Raw genomic sequence first — 23243 nt, forward strand, 5'->3', positions numbered from 1 at the left:
TTTTTAAAGTATGATTAGCGTGGTTAACGCGCCCGACCGGGCGCGACTTTGGTTTTCACGCGGCATTGAATGCCTAATCAATTAAAATACTAGGATCCACAAAGGTGCAAAACACCAATGCCTTGTAGGAGGTTTATTTTTTTTTTTTAAATTTTTTTTTAAATTTTTATTTTTTAAAAAAATTTTCTCTACATTCTCACTCCCCCACATCACATTACATTTCTTAAAAATTGTGTAAAATTTTTGCAAAATCTACTAATGTAGATGCCCTAAGGATTAAAACGGGTAGAGTAATTGCCCATTAAACCCTTTACAATGGTTATACAGTAGCTCATGATCCATTGGTCCAACATGATATCATTGTTCGTGACGAGTCGAATCAAGATAAAATGTAATACTTATACTGAAAATTGTAATACTAATTAGGAATAAAATATTTATTACTTATATTGAAAAACGTAATACTTTTGAAGAAAAAAAATGTGTATTTTTCAATTAATGGTTCAGAAGTTATCAAAGTAGTATTCGGTATCCTGACGAATATCAATGCAATTGATGTTTGTAAGTATACGTGGGATGGATGGGAAACTGTAAACGAAGGTTGTGAAACCCCCGAGTGTCGAACTCAAGGACGGTAAATCGGAGCAAGCAAAGTACAAGACTCCGTTGTCACGATGTGTCAACAAAATAAGCTAGTGCAAGATGTGTGTGTGAACAAGTGTGTGCAATGGAAGAACAAGGAAATAAAGAAAGCAAATAAGATAAGTAAAACGGGGATTTGGATGGAAAGGTTTTAGGATCATGCATTCATTGGTCTCAAAGGGGACAAGAAACGGTGCAAGGCTTGACTAATCTAAGGGAGTCCTAAGGCACCGTCATTAGGTTGCGTAGAACCTAAACTCTCAATTCCTAAGTTGGGTGAGACATTCTATCAAACACTATAAGTGCGGTCTACCGTCTCCTCACCGAACTACCGGAGATTGCAAGGGTAAGATTAAGAAAAGGGCAATCTCTTGCTCCTTCCCCACTCTCACACCCATCTCTCCATTGGAGCTCACAATGGAGAGAGGTCAAAATGCACACCTCTACAACATGGACATTCAAGGTCAATCCATACATCAAATCTCATCATCTAATCTATACAAAGCATGAATACACAATCGTAATCCAATTCCAATCCAACTCCTAACAATCTAGCAACTCATCATCATCAATAGATCAAAAACACAAGATAGATATGAAATCAAAGCAAGAAGAATGATTACCCAAGTCTTCAATCCAAAGTGTTTAGCAATCCATGAGCAATTGTAGAACAATGAGTCTTCTAGATAGGAAAATGGAAATCTAATCTAAAGAAAGGAAAAAATCTCTAATCCTAACCTAAATCTAACCTAAGAGAGCTGAAATTGAAGAGTCAATTGGTGGTCCAAACAAAAGTCTCCTAAGTGACCTCCTTACAAGCCTTTAAATAGGCTGCAAATCAGAGATTTCCGCATTGGCCGCACAACTAATTCCACAATGTGCGTTGGCCAACGCGTTCTGCTTTCTTTTTCCCGACAACGCACGTTGAGAGTGTGCGTTGTGCTCTCTGTTGGGAATTTGCCCTTCTTTCCTTCACCAAAGTTGTAGCCCTTGAAATTGTCTAACCATAGCCACTTGAATCACCTCGTATGGGCACTCCTAGCTCGAGATATGCTCTGATTACCAAACTGTCGCCGGAATGCCCTGTAATTGACAATGTTTTGCTCTTTTCTTCAAAGGCAATTATAATTAGTCCTCATTCCTAACTTCTATCAAATTAATTTATTCTAAGCATGAATTAGGCTTAAAGAAATCTAGTTGTAACACAAAATGCCTACTAAATACCCTACAAAACATAGCATCTTTGGCACTTATCAGCAATATTATAAAATTTTTCATAAAAGTAAATATTTCAAGAATGCATAACTATGACACGTGACATAATTTTCATAAAATTAACTGGTGCAATAGCAGTTTTAGAGGGAAACACACTCACTAGATAGTACACATGCATAATTTTTGCAACACAAAACCCTATTAATTGGCGTGATCCATGCTTCCTCTTGTTGTCACTTTCGCATAAATGAATTATTGATTTAATCTAGTCCCCTAGTGTGTTTCAAAGAAATTTTAGTGATTTGGCGCAGTGCACCTTCAAAAACATAACCAAATCCCCCTGCTCCAAAAAGATAATGATAATAGGCATAGTTTCTCATATGTGTTGAATATATACTGTAAATTATGTGTACCGTTTCATCAATGCCCAATGTGTGACTCTAATTAATTGACTAAATTTTATGTTAAATTTTATATTATATTTTTTTAATGCATTCTACATATTCATAGTATATGTTTAACACTTATGTCAATTTTGATTGGGATGAGGTTCGAACCTAAAACATTCCTTATGAAAATCAATAAATAAGTTCAAAATAATAAATATTAAATAGTTAACGAAATATTTCGTTACTAAAGTTTACACTGACGGAATGCCATCCTTCTTTTGTGTTGAGAAGTATTTGGGAGGCTTCGGTGAGGTTGCGGGGAGGTGTAAGGTGGCGAGTGGGGGATGGTAGGACTATTAGAGTTTGGGGGATGCTTGGTTACCTTCTGATTCTAATCCTTATATTTCTACCCCTGTGTTTGATTCTTTGTGTAATGCTACTGTTCACAGTTTTCTAAAGCATGATGAGAGTGCATGGGAAGTAGAGATCCTAGATGATCTTTTAACGTGATAAACACCTAATTCTGAAGGTACCTCTGTCCTTTTTGAAAGAGGCTGATGTTCATTATTGGGGTGGGGAGTGTGATGGCCATTATTCTGCAAAGAGTGCATACCAGTTGTGTGTGGGTGAGTGGGAGGGTTTTATTGATAAGAGTTGGACTGTTGATTGGAAGTTGTGTATTCCCCCAAAAATTAAAAGTGTTTCTTTTGGAGTCTTTGCTCAAATGCTCTACCAACTAAAACTGCTCTACGCTTTAAACGTGTGCCTATTGATACTTTGTGTAGTCTGTGTTGTAATGGGGAGGAGTCTGCTGAACATCTGTTCTAGAAGTGTGATTTTGCTAAGCTGGTGTGGGCTGGCTATGGTTAAGTCTGGAATTGGGAAGGGATGGGTGGTTTTTGTGAGGGGATAAAAGGGGTGGTCCAGCAGCTTAGTGTGATTATGTTAGGCCATTTTCTAACCATCTGTTGGGGGCTTGGGCGGGGGGGGGGGGGGGGGTGGGGCAAGAAATAAGAGAGTTTGGGAGGGGATTGGGTGTCATCTGAGGGAGGTAGTGAGGACGGCTTTAGCATTTTTGAGTGATTGGAGGGTGGATGGCGAGAGGGGGATTGGTGGGGGGCGTAGTAGGAGGTTAGAGGATGGTATATGGCAGGTTCCAGTACATGGGATGTTAAAGCTAAATGTGGATGCGACTTTAGCATTGTTGCAGCCAGAGCTGTAGGCCGAATGGGGGCTTGTCTACCACGGGAAACAGAGGCTCTGGCGGTTTGGGAGCCGTTGAGTTGGCTTAAGCGGTATAACTTCGATGGTGTTCATGTGAAAACTGATGCTCAACATATAGTTCTCCAACTTCGTGGGGTTAATAGATCACCTTATGGCTTACTTCTGCAGGACATTGTCTTGGCTCTTTCTTTGTTTCAAAATGTTCATTTAAGTTTTGTTAAGCGTTCGGCTAATTGTGTTGCTCATCTCTTAGCCAGAAACACTAGTTTCTTTATTGGAGAATCGGTCCTGGTTTGATACCGACCCTTCTTTTATTTCTCAAGCTTTGTGTAATGACATTATGGTTTTATAATAGTTCATGTTTTTAGTTTTCCAAAAAAAAAAAAAAACAAAAAAAAGATGTGTTTAAGAAGAGTAAATGATATAATAGAGGGTAAGGTAGGAAAAAAAATTACTAAAATCAAAATAATATGAACCACTCATTTCAACAAATAATTACAACAACATTTTTTAGTTTCTGTTAAGGCCTAACTTTATTGTAAATTATTTCTCAAGCTTTGTGTAATGACGTTATGGTTTTATAATAGTTCCTATTTTGGTTTTCAAAAAAGAAATGTATTTAAGAAAAGTAAATGATATAATAGAGGCAGGGCCGGATTTTAGGCTGTGCAAACTGGGCTACCGCACAGGGCCCCCAATTTTAGAGGGGCCCCAAATTTTAGAGGTCCAATATTTAATATTTACCTAGCTTGTTTAGAAATAAAAATTAAAAGTTTACAACTAATTTAAAAAGGTTCTATAAAGAGATGTTAGAAATGTGTATATATTGTATTTTAACTTGGAGGTCAAAGGTTCGAAACTTCCATATGTTACTTTTAAAAATTCAGATTTTGGAGGGCCTCAGCTATTTACCCGAACAAGGCCACACAAACCTAAAATCCGGCCCGAAATAGAGGCTAAGGTAGGAAAAAAAAACTAAAATACAACTAATATGAACCATTCATTTCAACAAATAATTACAACAACATTTTTTAATTTCTGTTAGGGCCTAACTTTATTATATATATATATATATATATATATATATATATATATATATATATATATATATATATATATAAAGTACTTTTGACTAACCATGACCACGATTCGGTTCGAACCGAACCGTGTATTGTTGAAACTGAATCGGAACTAGAACTCAAGAGTTCCGGTTCTGGTTCTAGAAAATCTGGAACCAGAACACCGGTTCTAGAACTGTGAATTTTTTTTTTTTTAAAAAACACTAATTTTTCAAATATTATGTTTTAATTATTTCAAAAGCCAAACTGCCAAAGCCGTTGACTTTATAATAAAATGTCCAGTAGGCCAGTGTCCTACTGGCAACTTCGGCAGTTGGCCTGGCGCAAAGGCCAGGCTCCAGCCTCCATGGCCTTTGCGCCAAGCTTTGCAGGCTGCGATTTTAAAAGTTACATACAATATTTAAAAAAAAATCACAGTTGGAACCGATGGTTTGAACCAGAATTGGCGATTTCAAATCAGAATCGAATTGAAACTGGAACCGAAACCATGGTCATTGCTACTTTTGACATTTAATTATATATTACTTTTTTATTCCTTAAACAACTTAATATTTAAATATAATTTATTAAATTCTACAATTTAACCAAATAATAAATAACATTAATATTTTATTATTTGTTTATTCCATTCCTTTTAACATTAGAATTATATTCTTTTTTTTTTTTTTTAAACATACTAGTATTTACACCCGTGCGATGCACAGAATGTATTTGTTATAATATATGAATAATAATAATAATTTGCTTTATATTCGATAGTGTAAATTATAACGTTGAATTAAGGTTTCTATAAATGTTTCGAAATTGAATTAATTGGTCTCATTATCTTGTTGTGTAGTAATTTAGCTATAGAAATTCTTTAAACGGAATATATACGTAATATGTAAATATGTAACAATTTTGTTATATTTGTGTCAGAAGAATACATAATATAACTGTTTTGAATTACACATTGTTGAAAACCTCTTTGTAGAAGACATTAGTTGTAGTAACATAAATTTGCCCATCCTCGTCTAGAGCTAAAACCTTAAGGCCATCAGGATGAGTGACTCGGGAAAAAGCCACGTACAATTAACCGTGATTAAAGACTGGGGTTTTAAACAATAAGCCAACGTGAATTAGTGTTTGACCCTCACTTTTGTTGATAGTCATTGCATATGCTAGCATCAATGGGAATTGTTTACACTGGAACTTGAACGACAATCTCGTATCAGAAGGGGTGATAGACATTCGTGGAATAAGAACTTTGGTTCCTTGCTGCGTTCCATTAACTATTCTTGTTTCGACAATATGATCCGCCAATCTTGTAACGATGAGGCGCGTACCGTTGCAAAGACCAAGAGAGTGGTCTATGTTTCACAGTAACATAACAGGTGCACCAACCTTTATTGTCAATGAATGATTAGGAAGTCTAGACAATCTCAAGCTATTTAAAAATTTAGGAGTGTGTACTTGTGAGAGATTATTATCACCATATGATTCTGCCTTACACAAAGAGTCATAACTTAAATACGTCCGACCTTCTGCAGTGTTCATGTCACACATATACTGATTAAATTGATCAACAACATCTAAAGTCGGTGAGAGGATCGCTCGTCTTTCTAGCATTCCATACTTCGCGGTTGGAAAGATGCTTTCAACTATAGTTGCAATTGGATCAGGTCCACACTTCAACATAAACCTTGGTGGAATATTGATCTCAAACAAACCATTGTTTACAACCCTTGTAATCCAATCTCCGATGTTTGCAATCCATCTTGAGAACCAATCAACTGTCTGTCTATCTTCGTTTGAAGCTAAGCTCTGTAGTCTCAGGTTCTTCGTGAGCCTCAATACCTTGCAATTCCTCTAGAGATATGAAGAATTAATAGTAGCTCCCACAACCATTGGTCACATTTCTTTTGGAATAACTGTAAGAATCTGTCTAAAAACATCGCCCAATACTACTGTCTTTCCACCAAATGTTTTCTGATCACTACAAGGTATGGTGAATCTCAATATATCCCTCATGGTTTTGTCTAAAGCCTCAAAACAGTATTTGTGTGTCATCGGTGCTTCATCACATATTATCAATTTGCAAATGATTATAACTTCACAAAGGTCACTACCTTGCAATATATTGCAGGTGGAATCATCATTCACTAAGAGTGGTATAGCAAATCGAGAATGAGTCGTCCTGCCACCCGGCAATAGCAAAGATTCTATTTCACTTGAAGCAACGTTTAGAACAATATCTCCGCGACTCCTTATCTTCGAAGATAATGTTCTCCACACGAACGTCTTGCCTGTCCCTCCGTAACCATACACAAAAAACAACCCCCCTCCATTAAAATCAATATCATTGATCACAGAGTCGTAAACAACCTTCTGTTCGTCCGTCAATTGAGTTACCAATGTTTCATGTTCTGCCTTCAATGATTCCTTGTCGTACGCCAACTCTTCGGATATCAACATGTTTTCCGTCAATCAAATGTTGTTTTTTTCTGGAAGCGGCATTTCTGGATAATCGCTCAGGCTCTTCCCCCACAAAGACTATAACTTCTCCAACTCGGCCAGAACAAATTGTTATTTATCGTATTCCGATAACAACAAATATTCATAGTTTAGAAATGAAACGAAAACAAAATCAAAGAATGGGTTTTTGTATAAATAATGAAAAGCAAATAATAATGTTCAATAAATAGATTGGATGTTGATGTACCTGGATTGTGCATGAGACGTCGACGATGAAACTGTGCATCCTCCGCAAGAAATTGCCAAACGGCATTCCACACCACTTCTGGTTTACTGATTGAACTTGAAGTGAGCAACGTAGCAAACCGCAAACAACCTTCGCAATGCGGACGCAGATGCCTAGTAATTGGATTCAGTAATACCGTCGATGTACTCCTTGTCATCATCTAATAATCTATATTCATAACACGCATCCCTAAATGATTTGTGAATGACCCCCCAACAGTGCGAATATCCTCGTGGCTTGAAGGTCCACGTATGATATTTAAAAGGCATCTTAGATAGTATAATTCTTCACACCCTGAAGGAACATAGAACAATCGTCCTATTGAGAATCCTTTCTTCCTTGGAAGCCATTCACGCACGTCTTGTCTCCAAACAAACTTACCGGGGGACTCTGCATAAGTGAGTGACCGAGCATCTTCGTATTTTTTGTTTGCCTCAAACCAAGCTGTGAACTGGCTCTGCTTAACCATTTGGTTCTCGACAATCTCGTCGAGACTTTGATCTACCCCTTAGACAACATTCTGTTGGTTCTTTAAGTGAAAATTTAACCTTTCCACAGGTGGCGTGCGATAATGGATCACGTACCCAAACAGTCGCCATGTGGCTTCACATGCTGATATATAGCGACAATCGTAGTACCTGTTAATATCATCGACCACATCACCACTGACTGCATTTGTAGAATTACTCATGAACTCTGCCGTGACTCGATCATTTCCTTTATTGACGTATTTGAATAAATATTTGAAGCAGATGTTTATTATGCGGGATAATGTAACGGTTATCAAGTTGGCTTCTATTCTTACTGATTGTGCATCTATTGTCACGCCTTCTGTAGATTGGGTAACCATCTTTATTCAGAATCGTATCACTAACATATTTTTTTGGGAAATACTATGAACATTTACCATTTACCATGCATGGCGAATTCTTCCAGAGTTGTCCGCACGGTCCGTGTAACATAAATTCACTAACTGCGTCATTGTACTCATTGTCAGCATCTGGGTCTAGAATCTCAGCAGAAATCAAGGCATCAATTTCCGGTGCAGAATGTGCCCGATTTATTCTTTTGGCAAATAGCAAAATGTACGCGTGAGGCATTAATTTTATACATGGAATTTAGGTTTAATTAGGGCACATTAAAGTATCTATGATAATCAAATACCTCCACATATGTCGCCAAACAGTTTTTCTGTTTTGATCTCTTCAATGATAACATCATGTTTCATCTTAAACACGCGGCAAACAATATCGAGTCTATCCTCTACTTTAAGCCCACGTTGTGTAACATACCGCTCAATCTCAGGCCACTTCGGGTTGAATGTTATGAACAAATGAGGATAACCGATGTGCCTGCATATTGCCATTACATCTTGATAGTTTCGAATCATATTCCTAGCTCCGCCTGTGAATGATGATGGTAGTATAATTCTTTTACCCCGATTTGTGGGATCTAATTCGTCCCTTGTTAATGCATCCCTCAACCCCTGATAAGCATCACAACGCAACGCCTTCTGATGAGTTATAATGTAGATCAAACGTGCATGTTTGATCATTGTATATGCATCAACCAAGTATGGTTGAAATAACCTCCTAGAATATAACAATGTATGCTTCTCATTTACCTTCTCATGTATATAGAATGAGAAATAATCTTTAGGGCTAATTCTTGTCCTACCACCATGATATCCTCGGCGCCATGCATCAGAAAATGTAATACCTTCACGATAACCATCTTAGCCATATGGGAACAACAAAGGGTACTGTAGGGGCAAATATGCAGGGAAAAATACTGCGATAACCATCTTCGCCATATATCAATTAAAAATGATCAATTTGTTAAATTATACAAATTGGAAAACTGTTTCAAATAATTGGCTAAAATGGCACCACATCCGTAAATGATTCGTAACAGTCCATATGATTGTATTTCGAATATACAAAGGAAAAGTGTGATTGTATTTTTCAAAAATATAACAGAATATTGCAAATCAGTACTAAATTAAGGTAAATACCATTACATATAAACTATTATTGAGAAGTGAAAAATGCCATTGGATAAAAACTACGAAATAAAGAATTGCACTTTAACATGAATAATTACGAAATAAAGAATAGTACAAAATGAATAATGAATAATGAAAAATGCCATGAATAATAATTTCCAATTGCGTGTAATATTAGCATAATAATATAACACCAAAATACAAATAACTGATTTGATTAAAAAAAAACTGCAGAATATGAGTAAAAACAATAACAAATAACATAACAAAGGCATCAGTTTAATAGATTAAATTGTTGACATATTTCTCATTATTCATCTCTAAGCATCCTCCTCATTATTTGAATCTCCTTCTTTGGTAGAATTCAAATTTCCAATCGGAGGTTCAGGCACATGTACATCTAGAGAATCGTGTAGGAAAATTTAAATACGTCATTAAAGTTATACAAAAAAGTAAAACAATGTAAGTAAGCAATAGACCACCTCTTCAGCGAAATCATAATATTCTCTGTCATAAACATGTGTTGGGAAATCTGCAACTTTCAAAATTCCCACAGAAGTTCTATCACAAAACATCAGCATATACATGAGATTACTAGTTTTGTTTCTATACTCATTATAAACCACCTCAAATCTATTAATTCGATAAAGTTTTCCTTCTTCAAATTTGTTGAACCACTTTTGAACACACAATCGAGGAATATGCATATGTATAAAAGTTCCCTGAAATTATAAAAAAGCATATGCATCAACTAAAATTTTAGAAATACAAAATATAAAGATTAAGATTATAGTGAGAAAAAAAAAACAAACAAAAACAAAACATATCTCTACATCATGTACTACACACTCTATAGAGTTTATGATTTCAGAACCCCTTGTCTCTGGAAGACGAACGACACGAAGCACTCTAAACCTGATGTTATTCCACCGGCGTTTAGGACGAAGTTGATTACCAACAATCTCGCTGTGAAGTTCAGCCGCCATTGAGAATCAGTGTAAAGAGGAGAGTACAAATGCAGAAATACGTTGGAAGCTGACAGCTTTGGGTTTAACACAATAATGAGTTTAAATAGCAAATCATTATGCTACTACCATATTTAATTATTACACTAATACCTAATTGTTATAATTCCATGTAATTTATATATGCACTAAATTTATAATTATTAAAATTTCCTTTGGCACACTGAAGTGCATATGCATAAATTCCGTGTAATTTATAATTATTAAAATTTACTTTTATATATATATATATATATATATATATATATATATATATATATATATATTACAATTAAAAGGAATACACGTTAATTAATTCAATAATTAATTAGCTTATATTAACATAATATTCTTTCCATAATTAATTAGTCAATATTCATAATCTATACATAATTAAAAGTCAGGGTAATTAAGAACACACATAATATTATGAATTATATATAGACTAATTATGTATACATAGATATTACAAAAATGCCCCTAAGTTTTGAGGGAGAAACTTGGCTAGGAGGAATTTTCTTTTAATTATATATAGATATATATAGATTTGCTCAATTTTTATTCGGTACTAAAGTCACGTAATTTGAACACATTACAAAACATAAACACACAAAGTCAATATTAATTATAATCAATAAGGGACAACAATTAATAAATTCAAATACCTTATAAAGTATATCTGCGCCCATGGCCTAATGGATAAGACGCTTGACTTCTAATCAAGCGATTGTGGGTTCGAGTCCCACTGGGTGTGAAATATAAATTCTAAACTCACTACAAAATGCGAAAAATAAAAGTACTTCCTCATAGAATTCAAGAAGTGAACAAAATTATTTTTATTTCTTTGTTTTTAAATAAAAATATTTATATGGATACTTGTAGTTTTATGAACCCTATTTTTATGATATAAATCCCATCCAAAATTTTAACCCAAAAATCAATATCAGACGAATATGTGATCCTTATATTACTCATTTTAAGCCTAAGTTTGAACTCAAATGAAACCTAGCCTATTTTTATACTAATCAAAATGATATTTTTATCTAAACTTGACCCAACTTTTGACTCAAAATTATAACCCAAAGTTTTAACCCAAAATCCTCATTCTACCCCTCTCATAGCCGTTCCTCTCTTCCCTCTATCCACCTAGGGTTTTGTGCCCCCGTATAAATACTACACTATTCCATTGCCTCCCTCAATCCCTCCATATTTCTTCTTCACTTCATCAAGAATTGAGACCAAGCTAGCTTAAGGAAACATCAACAGTAGGTTTCCTTCTTCTTTCTTCCTTTTTTCCCTTCTTCCTTTCCTTTCTTCTTCTCTCTTTTCCCTTCCTAATGTTATACGTATGAACCGCCAATCTTGTAACGATGAGGCGCGTACCATTGCAAAGATCAAGAGAGAGGTCTATGTTTCGCAGTAACATAACAGGTGCACCAACCTTTATTGTCAATGAATGATTAAGAAGTCCAGACAATCTCAAGCTATTTAGAAATTCAGGAGTGTGTGTACTTGTGAGAGATTATCACCATATAATTCTGCCTTACACAAAGAGTCATAACTTGAATACGTCCGACCTTCTGCAGTGTTCATGTCACACATATACTGATTAAATTGATCAACAACATCTAAAGTCGGTGAGAGGATCGCTCGTCTTTCTAGGTGCGACTCTTCTAGCATTCCATACTTCGCGGTTGGGAAGATGCTTTCAACTATAGTTGCAATTGGATCAGGTCCACACTTCAACATAAACCTTGGTGGAATATCGATCTCAAACAAACCATTGTTTACAAACATTGTAATCCCATCTCCGATGTTTGCAATCCATCTTGAGAACCAATCAGCCGTCTGTCTATCTTCGTTTGAAGCTAAGCTCTGTAGTCTCAGGGTTCTTCGTGAGCCTCAATACCTTGCAATTCCTATAGAGGTATGAAGAATTAATAGTGGCTCCCACAACCATTGGTCTCATTGCTTTTGGAATAACTGTAGGAATCTGTCTAAAATCATCGCCCAATACTACTGTATTTCCACCAAATATTTTCTGATCACTACCAGGTATGGTGAATCTCAATATATCCCTCATGGTTTTGTCTAAAGCCTCAAAACAGTATTTGTGTGTCATCGGTGCTTCATCCGATATTATCAATTTGCTCCTGATTATAAGTTCGCAAAGGTCACTACCTTGCGATATATTGCAGGTGGAATCATCATTCACTAAGAGTGGTATAGCAAATCGAGAATGTGTCGTCCTGCCACCCGGCAATAGCAAAGATTCTATTCTACTTGAAGCAATGTTTAGAACAATATCTCCACGGCTCTTTATCTTTGAAGATAATGTTCTCCACACGAACGTCTTGCTTGTTCCTCCGTAACCATACACAAAAAACAATCCCCCTCCATTAGAATCAATATCATTAATCATAGAGTCGTAAACAACCTTCTGTTCGTCCGTCAATTGAGTTACCAATGTTTCATGTTCTGCCTTCAATGATTCCTTGTCGTACGCCAACTCTTCGGATATCAACATTTTTTCCGTCAATCAAATATTTTTTTCTTCTGGAAGCGGCATTTCTGGATAGTCGCTCAGGCTCTTCCCCCACAAAGACTATAACTTCTCCAACTCGGCTAGAGCAAATTGTTGTTTATCGTATTCCGATAACAACAAATATTCATAGTTTAGAAATGAAACGAAAACAAAATCAAAGAATGGGTTTTTGTATAAATAATGAAAAGCAAATAATAATGTTCAATAAATAGATTGGATGTTGATGTACCTGGATTGTGCATGAGACGTCGACGATGAAACTGTGCATCCTCCGCAAGAAATTGCCAAACGGCATTCCACACCACCTCTGGTTTACAGATTGAACTTGAAGTGAGCAACGTAGCAAACTGCAAACAACCTTCGCAATGCGGACGCGGATGCCTAGTAATTGGATTCAGTAATACCGTCGATGTACTCCTTGTCATCATCTAATAATCCATATTCATAACACGCATCCCTAAATGATTTGTGAATGACCCCCAACAGTGCGAATATCCTCGTGGCTTGAAGGTCCACGTATGATATTTAAAAGGCATCTTAGATAGTATAATTCTTCACACCCTGAAAGAACATAGAACAATCGTCCTATGGAGAATCCTTTCTTCCTTGGATGCCATTCACGCACGTCTTGTCTCCAAACAAACTTACCGGGGAACTCTGCATAAGTGAGCGACCGAGCATCTTCATATTTTTTGTTTGCCTCAAACCAAGCTGTGAACTGGCTCTGCTTAACCGTTTGGTTCTCGACAATCTCGTCGAGGCTTTGATCTACCCCATAGACAACATTCTGTTGGATATTTAAGTGAAAATTTAACCTCTCCACAGGTGGCGTGCGATAATGGATCACGTACCCAAACAGCCGCCAGGTAGCTTCACATGCCGATATGTAGCGACAATCGTAGTACCTGTTAATCTCATCGACCACATCACCACTGACTGCATTTGTAGAATTACTCATGAACTCTGCCGTGACTCGATCATTTCCTTTATTGACGTATTTGAATAAATATTTTATCGATCTCGACCGGTTGCACCATTCAAAGTTAATATGTGCGCGATATTTTAGAAGCAGATGTTTATTATGCGGGATAACGTAACGGTTATCAAGTTGGACTCCATTCTTACTGATTTTGCATCCATTGTCATGCCTTCTGTAGATTGGGTAACCATCTTTCTCAAGAATTGTCTCACTAACATATGTTTTTGGGAAATACTTTGAACATTTACCATTTACCATGCATGGCGAATTCTTCCGGAGTTGTCCGCATGGTCCGTGCAACATAAATTCACTAACTGCGTCATTGTACTCATTGTCGGCATCTGGGTCTGGAATCACAGCAAAAATCAAGGCATCAATTTCCGGTGCAGAATGTGCCCGATTTATTCTTTTGGCAAATAGCAATATGTGCGCGTGAGACATTAATTTTATACATGGAATTTAGGTTTAATTAGGGCACATTAAAGTATGTATGATAATCAAATACCTCCACATATGTCGCCAAACAGTTTTTCTGTCTTGACCTCTTCAATCATAACATCATGTTTCATCTTAAACAAGCGGCAAACAGTATCGAGTCTATCCTCTACTTTAAGCCCACGTTGTGTAACATACCGCTCAATCGCAGGCCACTTCGGGTTGAATGTTATGAACAAATGAGGATAACCGATGTGCCTGCATATTGCCATTACATCATGATAGTTTTGAATCATATACCTAGCTCCGCCTGTGAATGATGATGGTAGTATAATTCTTTTACCCCGATTTGTGGGATCTAATTCGCCCCTTGTTAGTGCATCGCTCAAACCCTGATAAGCATCACAACACAACGCCTTCTGATGAGTTCTAATGTAGATCAAACGTGCATGTTTGATCATTGTATATGCATCAACCAAGTATTGTTGAAATAACCTCCTAGAATATAACAATGTATGCTTCTCATTTACCTTCTAATGTATATAGAACGAGAAATACTCTTTAGGGCTAATTCTTGTCCTACCACCATGATATCCTCGGCGCCATGCATCAGAAAATGTAATATCTTCACGATAACCATCTTAGCCATATGGGAACAACAAAGGGTACTGTAGGGGCAAATATGCAGGGGAAAATATTGCGATAACCATCTTCGCCATATATCAATTAAAAATGATCAATTTGTTAAATTATACAAATTGAAAAACTGTTGCAAATAATTGGCTAAAATGGCACCACATCCGTAAATGATTTGTAACAGTCCATATGATTGTATTTTGAATATATAAAGGAAAAGTGTGATTGTATTTTTCAAAAATATAACAGAATATTGCAAATTAGTACTAAATTAGTATAAATACCAGTACATAAAAATTATTATTGAGAAGTAGGGATGGGAATGTGCCCCGTCCCCGACGGGGATCCCCGATCCCCACCCCAATAGAGACGGGGATGGGGAAAATTTTCGGAGAACGGGGACGGGGACGGGGATGGGGATACCCCTCCCCACCCCGCCCCGTCCCCGAATATATATATATATATATATATATATATATATATATATATATATATGTATGTATATGTATATATATTATATATAACAAATGAGTAATGTCTCCATATCTCTGGTAGTATAGTATTAATATATGTATATATATAACCAATATAAGGGGCAGTAATGTCGTCGTAATTGTATGTTTGTATATATAACTAATGTAGAGGCAATGATACTGTATATATATATATATATATATATATATATATATATATATATGTGTGTGTGTGTGTGTGTGTGTGTGTGTGTGTGTGTGTGTGTGTGTGTATAGATATATATATACACATATATATATATATATATGTATATATATATATATATATATATATATATATATATATATATATATATATATAGACTCAGTATTTTAAATCTTGATATTAGGAATTGGATTTTAATTTTTTTATTATTAAAAATTATAAATATTTAACATTTTGACTAGGAGTTGACGAGGAATGGGGAATCCCCGTCCCCGCTTAATTCCCCGAGGGGACGGGGATGGGGAGTGTTTCCAATTCCCCGGTGGGGACGGGGACGGGGAGTATACTCCCCACCCCCATCCCGCTCCGTTGCCATCCCTATTGAGAAGTGAAAAATGTCATTGGATAAAAACTACGAAATAAAGAATTGCACTTTGACATGAACAATTACGAAATAAAGAATAGTACAAAATGAATAATGAATAATGAAAAATGCCATGAATAATAGTTTCCAATTGCGTGTAATATTAGCATAATAATATAACATCAAAATACAAATAACTAATTTGATTAAAAACAAAGTGCATAATATGAGTAAAAACAATAACAAATAACATAACAAATGCATGAGTTGAATAGATTAAATTGTTGACATATTCCTCATTATTCATCTCTAAGCAGCCTCCTCATTATTTGAATCTCCTTCTTTGGTAGAATACAAATTTCCAATCGGAGGTTCAGGCACATGTATCTAGAGAATCGTGAAAGTTAGGAAAATTTAAATACGTCATTAAAGTTATACAAAAAAAGTAAAACAATGTAAGTAAGTAATAGACCACCTCTTCAGCGAAATCATAATCTTCTCTGTCATAAACATGTGTTGGGAAATCTGCATCTTTCAAAATTTCCACAGAATTGAAGTTCTATCACATTGAGAATCGGTGTAAAGAGGAGAATACAAATGCAGAAATACGTTGGAAGCTGACAGCTTTGGGTTTAGCACAATGATGAGTTTAAATAGAAAATTATTATGCTATTACCATATTTAATTATTACACTAATACCTAATTGTTATAATTCCGTGTAATTTATAATTATTAAAATTTACTTTTTTTTATATATATATATATATATATATATATATATATATATATATATATTCATTACAATTAAAAGGAATACACGTTAATTATTTCAATAATTAATTAGTTTATATTACCATAATATTCTTTCCATAATTAATTAGTCAATATTCATAATCTATACATAATTAAAAGTCAGAGTAATTAAGAACACACAATATATAGATTTGCTCTATTTTTATTCGTACTAAAGTCACGTAATTTGAACACATTACAAAACATAAACACACAAAGTCAACATTAATTATAACCAATAAGGGACAACAATTAATAAATTCAAATACCTTATAAAATATATCTGCGCCCATGGCCTAATGGATAAGGCGCTTGACTTCTAATTAAGCGATTGTGGGTTCAAGTCCCACTGGGCGTGAAATATAAATTTGTAAGATTAAAAATCTAAACTCACTACAAAATGCGCAAAATAAAAGTACATCCTCCCAAAAATTCAGGTAGTAGAACCCATATCTAACTCACTACAAAGTGAATAAAATTAATTTTATTTCTTTTAGGGGAATGAGTTATTATAAATATTAAAACAAATATTTTTAAATAAAAATATTTATATGGACACTTATAGTTTTATGAAAGCTATTTATATGATATAAATCCCATCTAAAATTTTAACCCAAAAATCAATATCAGATGAATATGTGATCCTTATATTACTCATTTTAAGCCTAAGTTTGAACTCAAAAGAAACCTAGCCTATTTTTATGCTAATCAAATGATATTTTTATCTAAACTTGACCCAACTTTTGACTCAAAATTATAACCCAAAATCCTCATTCTACCCCTCTCATAGCCGTTCCTCTCTTCCCTCTATCCACCCAGGGTTTTGTGCCCCACTATAAATACTACACTATTCCATTGCCTCCCTCAATCCCTCCATATTTTTTCTTTACTTCATCAAGAATTGAGACCAAGCTAGCTTAAGGAAACATCAACAGTAGGCTTCTTTCTTCTTTCTTCCTTCTTCCCTTCTTCCTTTCCTTTCTTCTCCTCTCTTTTCCCTTCCTAATGTTATACGTATGAACGTATACACATGTGCATGTGTGTGATGTTGTGGTTATTGTTTTCTTTGGTTTGGGGTTTAAGGGTGGAGAAGGAGGTCAACCTTGAGGCTTATTGGAGGGATATTTGTTCTTAGGGTACAAAGCTTGAGGTAAGACATCATGGAAGCATAAAACTCTATTATTTTGTTCCATGTACTGAAAAATATATGTTGTTGGTGTGTTCTATGTTTTTGAGCTTTTAAAATGATGAAATGTGGTGTTATAAATGTGTATTTTAAAGTTGTAGCCTAACTATGATGTTAGGATTGTGTTGTTTTGGTTGTTTTTGTGGTGTTTGGAGGTCAGGAATTGCATTTTAATGAGGTTGCGAAGGAGTTCGCCAGAAAACCAAGGCCTAGTTGCCCCACAAGGAGGCCACGACAAGGTGTGGCAGACCAGCAAATCCTGCCACACTAGGCCGCAACCAATCGCAGATAAAGATGTCAACTGTAACCATACCCGACGGAAAACCCGACTCCCCGTTCCCGTGGGGACAAAAACAGGGTATCGGGGATGGGGATGAGGGGAATTTTTAATTCCTCGTCGGGGACGGGGATGGAGAGTACTCTCCGGCCCCGTCCCGTCCCCATATATATATATATATATATATATATATAGATTTACATTCAGGTAAAAACACATCTTAAAATACAAACCTGTGGACAATTTGACGCCGTTGGATGGTGGTATTGGACGGTCCTGATTTTTTCTTCCTACGTGCTGTGTGCATATAAGTATGTTAATGTGTGCACGAGCTTTGATGGATGGCTGTGATTTTTCCTCCTACGCGCTATGTGCATGTAAGTGTGTTAATATGTGCACGTGCTAATCCCAGAAATTATTGGCAGTGCGCCCTGTGTGCATGTAAGTATGTTAATGTGTGCACGGGCTCAAGTTTGTATTTTAAGGAGTGTTTGTATTTTAAGGGGGTTTGTATTTGAATGCAACCCTCTATATATATATATATATATATATATATATATATGTATGTATGTATGTATGTATGTATGTATGTATGTATGTATGTATGTGTGTATGTGTATGTGTGTGTGTGTGTATATATATATATATATATATATATATATATATATATATGTGTGTGTGTGTGTGTGTGTGTGTGTATGTATATTCCTCGTCGGGGACGGGGATGGAGAGTACTCTCCCGCCCCATCCCGTCCCCATATATATATATATATATATATATATGTGTGTGTGTGTGTGTGTATGTATGTATGTATGTATGTATGTATGTATGCATGCATGCATGCATATGTGTATGTGTATGTGTATGTGTATGTGTATGTGTATATATATATATATATATATATATATATATATATATATACTAGTTTTTTTTACGCGCATTGCGTGATTGGGATAATGCCCAATTATTATTATTATTATTATTATTATTATTATTATTATTATTATTATTATTATTATTATTATTATTAGGCCATGTGACATGCTAATCTAAACTGTTATTCTTTTCAAATATATTTTTATCAATGGTTGACATAATTTTCTGGTCAAATCCGCTAATATAGTCCGCTAACTGCGGATAGTCAAACAAGGACATTGCGAGGTAGTTTTCCATTTCAATTTGTTGTGTGATTTGAATACTCTCTTTGTCAACAAATCTCTCAAGTAGTTAATATGATTGGCTTAATTATAGTTTTTAAATTTTTTCATGGTATTAATAAAATACTTGGTAAATAAATATATAGCATTATTTTGTATTATAACTTTGATATTTAATAAAAAAAACACTGCACAAAAAAAAATAATAGACAATGTAGTGAATATAATCAATTGATGAATTTGAATGTAAATAATATTTTTTTTACATTGGAGAAAAAATAAAGACAATATAACTAATGAAATTATTATTTTTAATTAATTTATTGATAATGAATAAATTTTTTGAATAAAGACATTGTAAGGACAATGTAGTAAATATAATCAATTGATGAATTTGAATGTAAAGAATTTTTATATTGAAGAAAAATAAAGAAAATATAACTAATGAAATTATTTCTCTTATTTAATTTATTGATAATGAATAATGTTTTTTGAATAAAAACATTGTAGACACATAATTCTAAATTAAAGAAATGCATATGTATTATTTTTTTGTTGTAGCTACTAAATTATTATTTAATTTAATAAAATTAAAATAGAGTACTAATTATGCCAACTTTGATTGAGATGATGTTCGAACCTAAGACCTTTTTTTATTGAAATTAATAAGTTAACGGTTAACTAACAGAAATTAACGGAAAATATAATATTTAACGGAAAAGTTAACGAAAAATTATAAAATTAAGGATAAATTAGTAAATCTCAAAGAAAAATTAAAATCTAATTAATCTGAGCCATTCATTTGATTAACAAATTTGACCGCCATTTTTTCTACCCATTATAGGCCTAACTCTCTTGAACTCTTATTAGTATAGTAGATATATATATATATATATATATATATATATATATATATATATATACATATATATATATATATATATATATATATATAATAATAATAATAATAATAATAATAATAATAATAATAATAATAATAATAATAATAAGTGTGAATGATGGTTATACCCTCGATTTATGTCCGTTTTTTTCGTTAAGTTTTTTTTTTTTGTACATTATGCTATAAAGGTTGTACATTAAAATATTTTGGACAAACATACCCCTACCGTTATAACTTCCGTTATCTTTTTCACTATTGTTACCATGCACATGCATCCACCATATAATTTTTTATCTTCTTCATTAATAATAATATATACACATTAAATATTTGAGTTATATGTTAATTATTACATAAATATAAATATCAAATTTATAAAAATGATTTACATTATTATTATTATTATTATTATTATTATTTAGAATAATTTAAATATCTAAAATCTAAATAAATTTAAAATTTTAATATAATGCATTAATATTGGGCACCTATTTTTTGCGCATCGCGCATAGAAAATACAAGTATATATATATATATATATATATATATATATATATATGTATATATATATATATATATATATATATTTATATATATGTATATGTATATGTATATGTATATGTATATGTATATGTATATATATATATATATATATATGTATATGTATATGTATATGTATATGTATATGTATATGTACACACACACACACACACACACACATATATATATATATATATATATATATATATATAGACTAAGTCTCATTGAAAATCAATTCCTTAAATAGAGTATCAATCTAAGGAGACTAGTGGCACAAGATGTTCTTAAGTCATGGCCATTAAAACCTGTATGGCCATTAAAAAAAAAATTATATATATAATATCTTTTTTTTGTTAAAATAAAAACCCATATATAGAATATTTTAATTCTTAGGCAGTGTGTAGATCTGACCATCTAAGAGTACGCAAAAGGAGAGAAATCCAATAATTCAATAATGTTTCGTCAATTCTTAATTCAATAATTCCTAGAGTACGTAGTTCTTCGGTTCTCCCGTCTCCATCCGCCTCCAACTCTAGCTTACAATTACTAAAACTAAATCATCAATTCATACATATTTATGAATTACTAAATCGCCTCCAAGTCCAGCAAACATACATATTTATATATGTACTATACACAGACGAGAACTATATAAGGAAAATCTGAAACCGAGAGAGAAATAGAGTGTGCTGTTGAACCCTAGCTTTGATCACCCTTCTGCAATTTTGCTCAATGCACGGTATCGATCTGGGAGATTTGGGCGAGGTTTAGGGATTTTATGGAAGTTTCCGGTGCATTGAAGTGTATCATACACCATGAGGATGCGAAAAAACCGAAAGAATGACCAATAAATAGTGTCATATTTCAAGCGGTTTTAACATGTTTATATACTATTTAATTTTTTTTTTTTTTAAATTTAAGTGATGGCCCGCGAGACCCGCAAGCCCGCATGGGGCGGGCTTGGGCTGTATAGTTCCAAGCCCGGGCTTCACGGGCCGGCCCCTAAAAGCCCACCAAATAAAAAGCCCGCAGTGGGGCGGGCCTAATGAGGCGGGCTGGCCCGCATTGACACCCCTATGAGAAATAACTGAATTTACAAATTCAAACAATATCAAACCAAAAGGATATGCTATAATTTGTAAATCAAAATCTCACAAATCCTAATTGCATAATTAAACTTAATATTATGCATTTAATGTGATCGAATTAGACCTGGCAATTATGGACACGACACGAAACCGGACACGAAAATAACGGGTTAGTGTTTAGCCTTAACGTGTCCCGGATCGTTAAGGAGCCCGTTATGTTTCGTGTCTTAACGAGTCAACCCGTTAAACCTATTAAAAACCCGTTTAACCCATTAATATTATCGTGTTAACCCGTTAACACGAACCCGTTTACCAAACCTGTTTATAACCCGCTAAGTATCATTGTCATTTAGGTAAGAACCATTGTCATTATTGAGATTACAAAAGATATTATGAACATGACTAAGGATGAATTTACTACATTAGACCAAGATCCTACACCAATTAATTGATGTTCAACAATTTGAAATTTGAGTTTTTATTGTGTTCAATTTTATTCTAAAAACTTGTATGGACTCCTTTAATTATGATTTTTGGATGTTATTTTATCATTTTATGAATGTTATGAATTGAATATTTTTTAGTTTGTTTGATGAATTGAACGGTAGGTTTTATTTCTTTTTTATTTTATTTTATAGAACTTAACTTTAAATTTTAGTTTTTTAAATATATTAATAGAAATAGCGGGTTTAAATGGGTTTTGTGTCATATCGTGTCGACACGACTTGAAACCTGTTAACAAAACGTGTCTATCGTGTCAACCCGTTAACAAATCGTGTTCGTGTTTGTGTTAAAAATTTGAACCCGTTTACTATAACACGTCGTGTCCGTGTTTAGCCTTATTGTGTTCGTGTCGTTATCGTGTCGACCCGTTAACGGACCCGTATACACGAATTGCCAGGTCTAGATCGAATGCATAAAACAATCTAGAGAGTATGAACCAACTAAAGAATATGAATTTACACCAAATATTCATTTATTCATACTTAACCAAATATGGGCAATCATAATTCAAAGAACTAAGTGAATTATGGAATTAATGACAATAGTCAGTTGCCTAACAAACATGTTTTCCAAAATTACTAAATTGATTCAAAATCACTCTCCATAACCCAGATAATAATATTATTATTATGAATGGCAAAATTGCAAATAACCAAAATAGCAATAAATAGCCATAATAATATTATCACATTATGTAGGAGACTAAATATGGAAAAACAATTGTTAAAACCGCTAACATTTATAAACTTTTTCGGATAAAATTTTGAAAACTTAATAAAATTTGAAGTTCAAAAAACCTTAATGTCAAGAAAATTATTTTCTGACTAGAATATTGTCACATAAATTTATTTGGAAACAGTT

General features: G+C 34.0%; 2 protein-coding genes and 2 non-coding genes across 4 annotated transcripts; 2 read left to right on the plus strand and 2 right to left on the minus strand.

Annotated features, from left to right (window-relative positions):
• Positions 1-10979: 10979 nt before the first annotated feature.
• Positions 10980-11052, plus strand: TRNAR-UCU. The gene has a single exon. It is a non-coding gene; the product is annotated as a tRNA-Arg (tRNA).
• Positions 11053-12150: 1098 nt separating this feature from the next.
• On the minus strand, positions 12151-12825 carry LOC109155059. The gene has a single exon (XM_019302788.1). It carries the CDS (start codon positions 12823-12825, stop codon positions 12151-12153), a length of 675 nt encoding a protein of 224 aa, XP_019158333.1.
• A 475-nt stretch (positions 12826-13300) lies between these two features.
• Positions 13301-14897, minus strand: LOC109155060. The gene is made up of 4 exons (XM_019302789.1): positions 14788-14897; positions 14558-14686; positions 14328-14515; positions 13301-14169 (listed from the first exon to the last, which is right to left on the minus strand). The coding sequence occupies exons 1-4, from the start codon at positions 14895-14897 to the stop codon at positions 13301-13303; spliced, it is 1296 nt and encodes a 431-aa protein (XP_019158334.1).
• A 2116-nt stretch (positions 14898-17013) lies between these two features.
• Positions 17014-17086, plus strand: TRNAR-UCU. The gene has a single exon. It is a non-coding gene; the product is annotated as a tRNA-Arg (tRNA).
• Positions 17087-23243: the final 6157 nt, after the last annotated feature.

Source organism: Ipomoea nil, unplaced genomic scaffold (assembly GCF_001879475.1).
Source record: "Ipomoea nil cultivar Tokyo-kokei standard unplaced genomic scaffold, Asagao_1.1 scaffold2690, whole genome shotgun sequence".
NCBI classification, from domain to species: Eukaryota; Viridiplantae; Streptophyta; class Magnoliopsida; order Solanales; family Convolvulaceae; genus Ipomoea; species Ipomoea nil.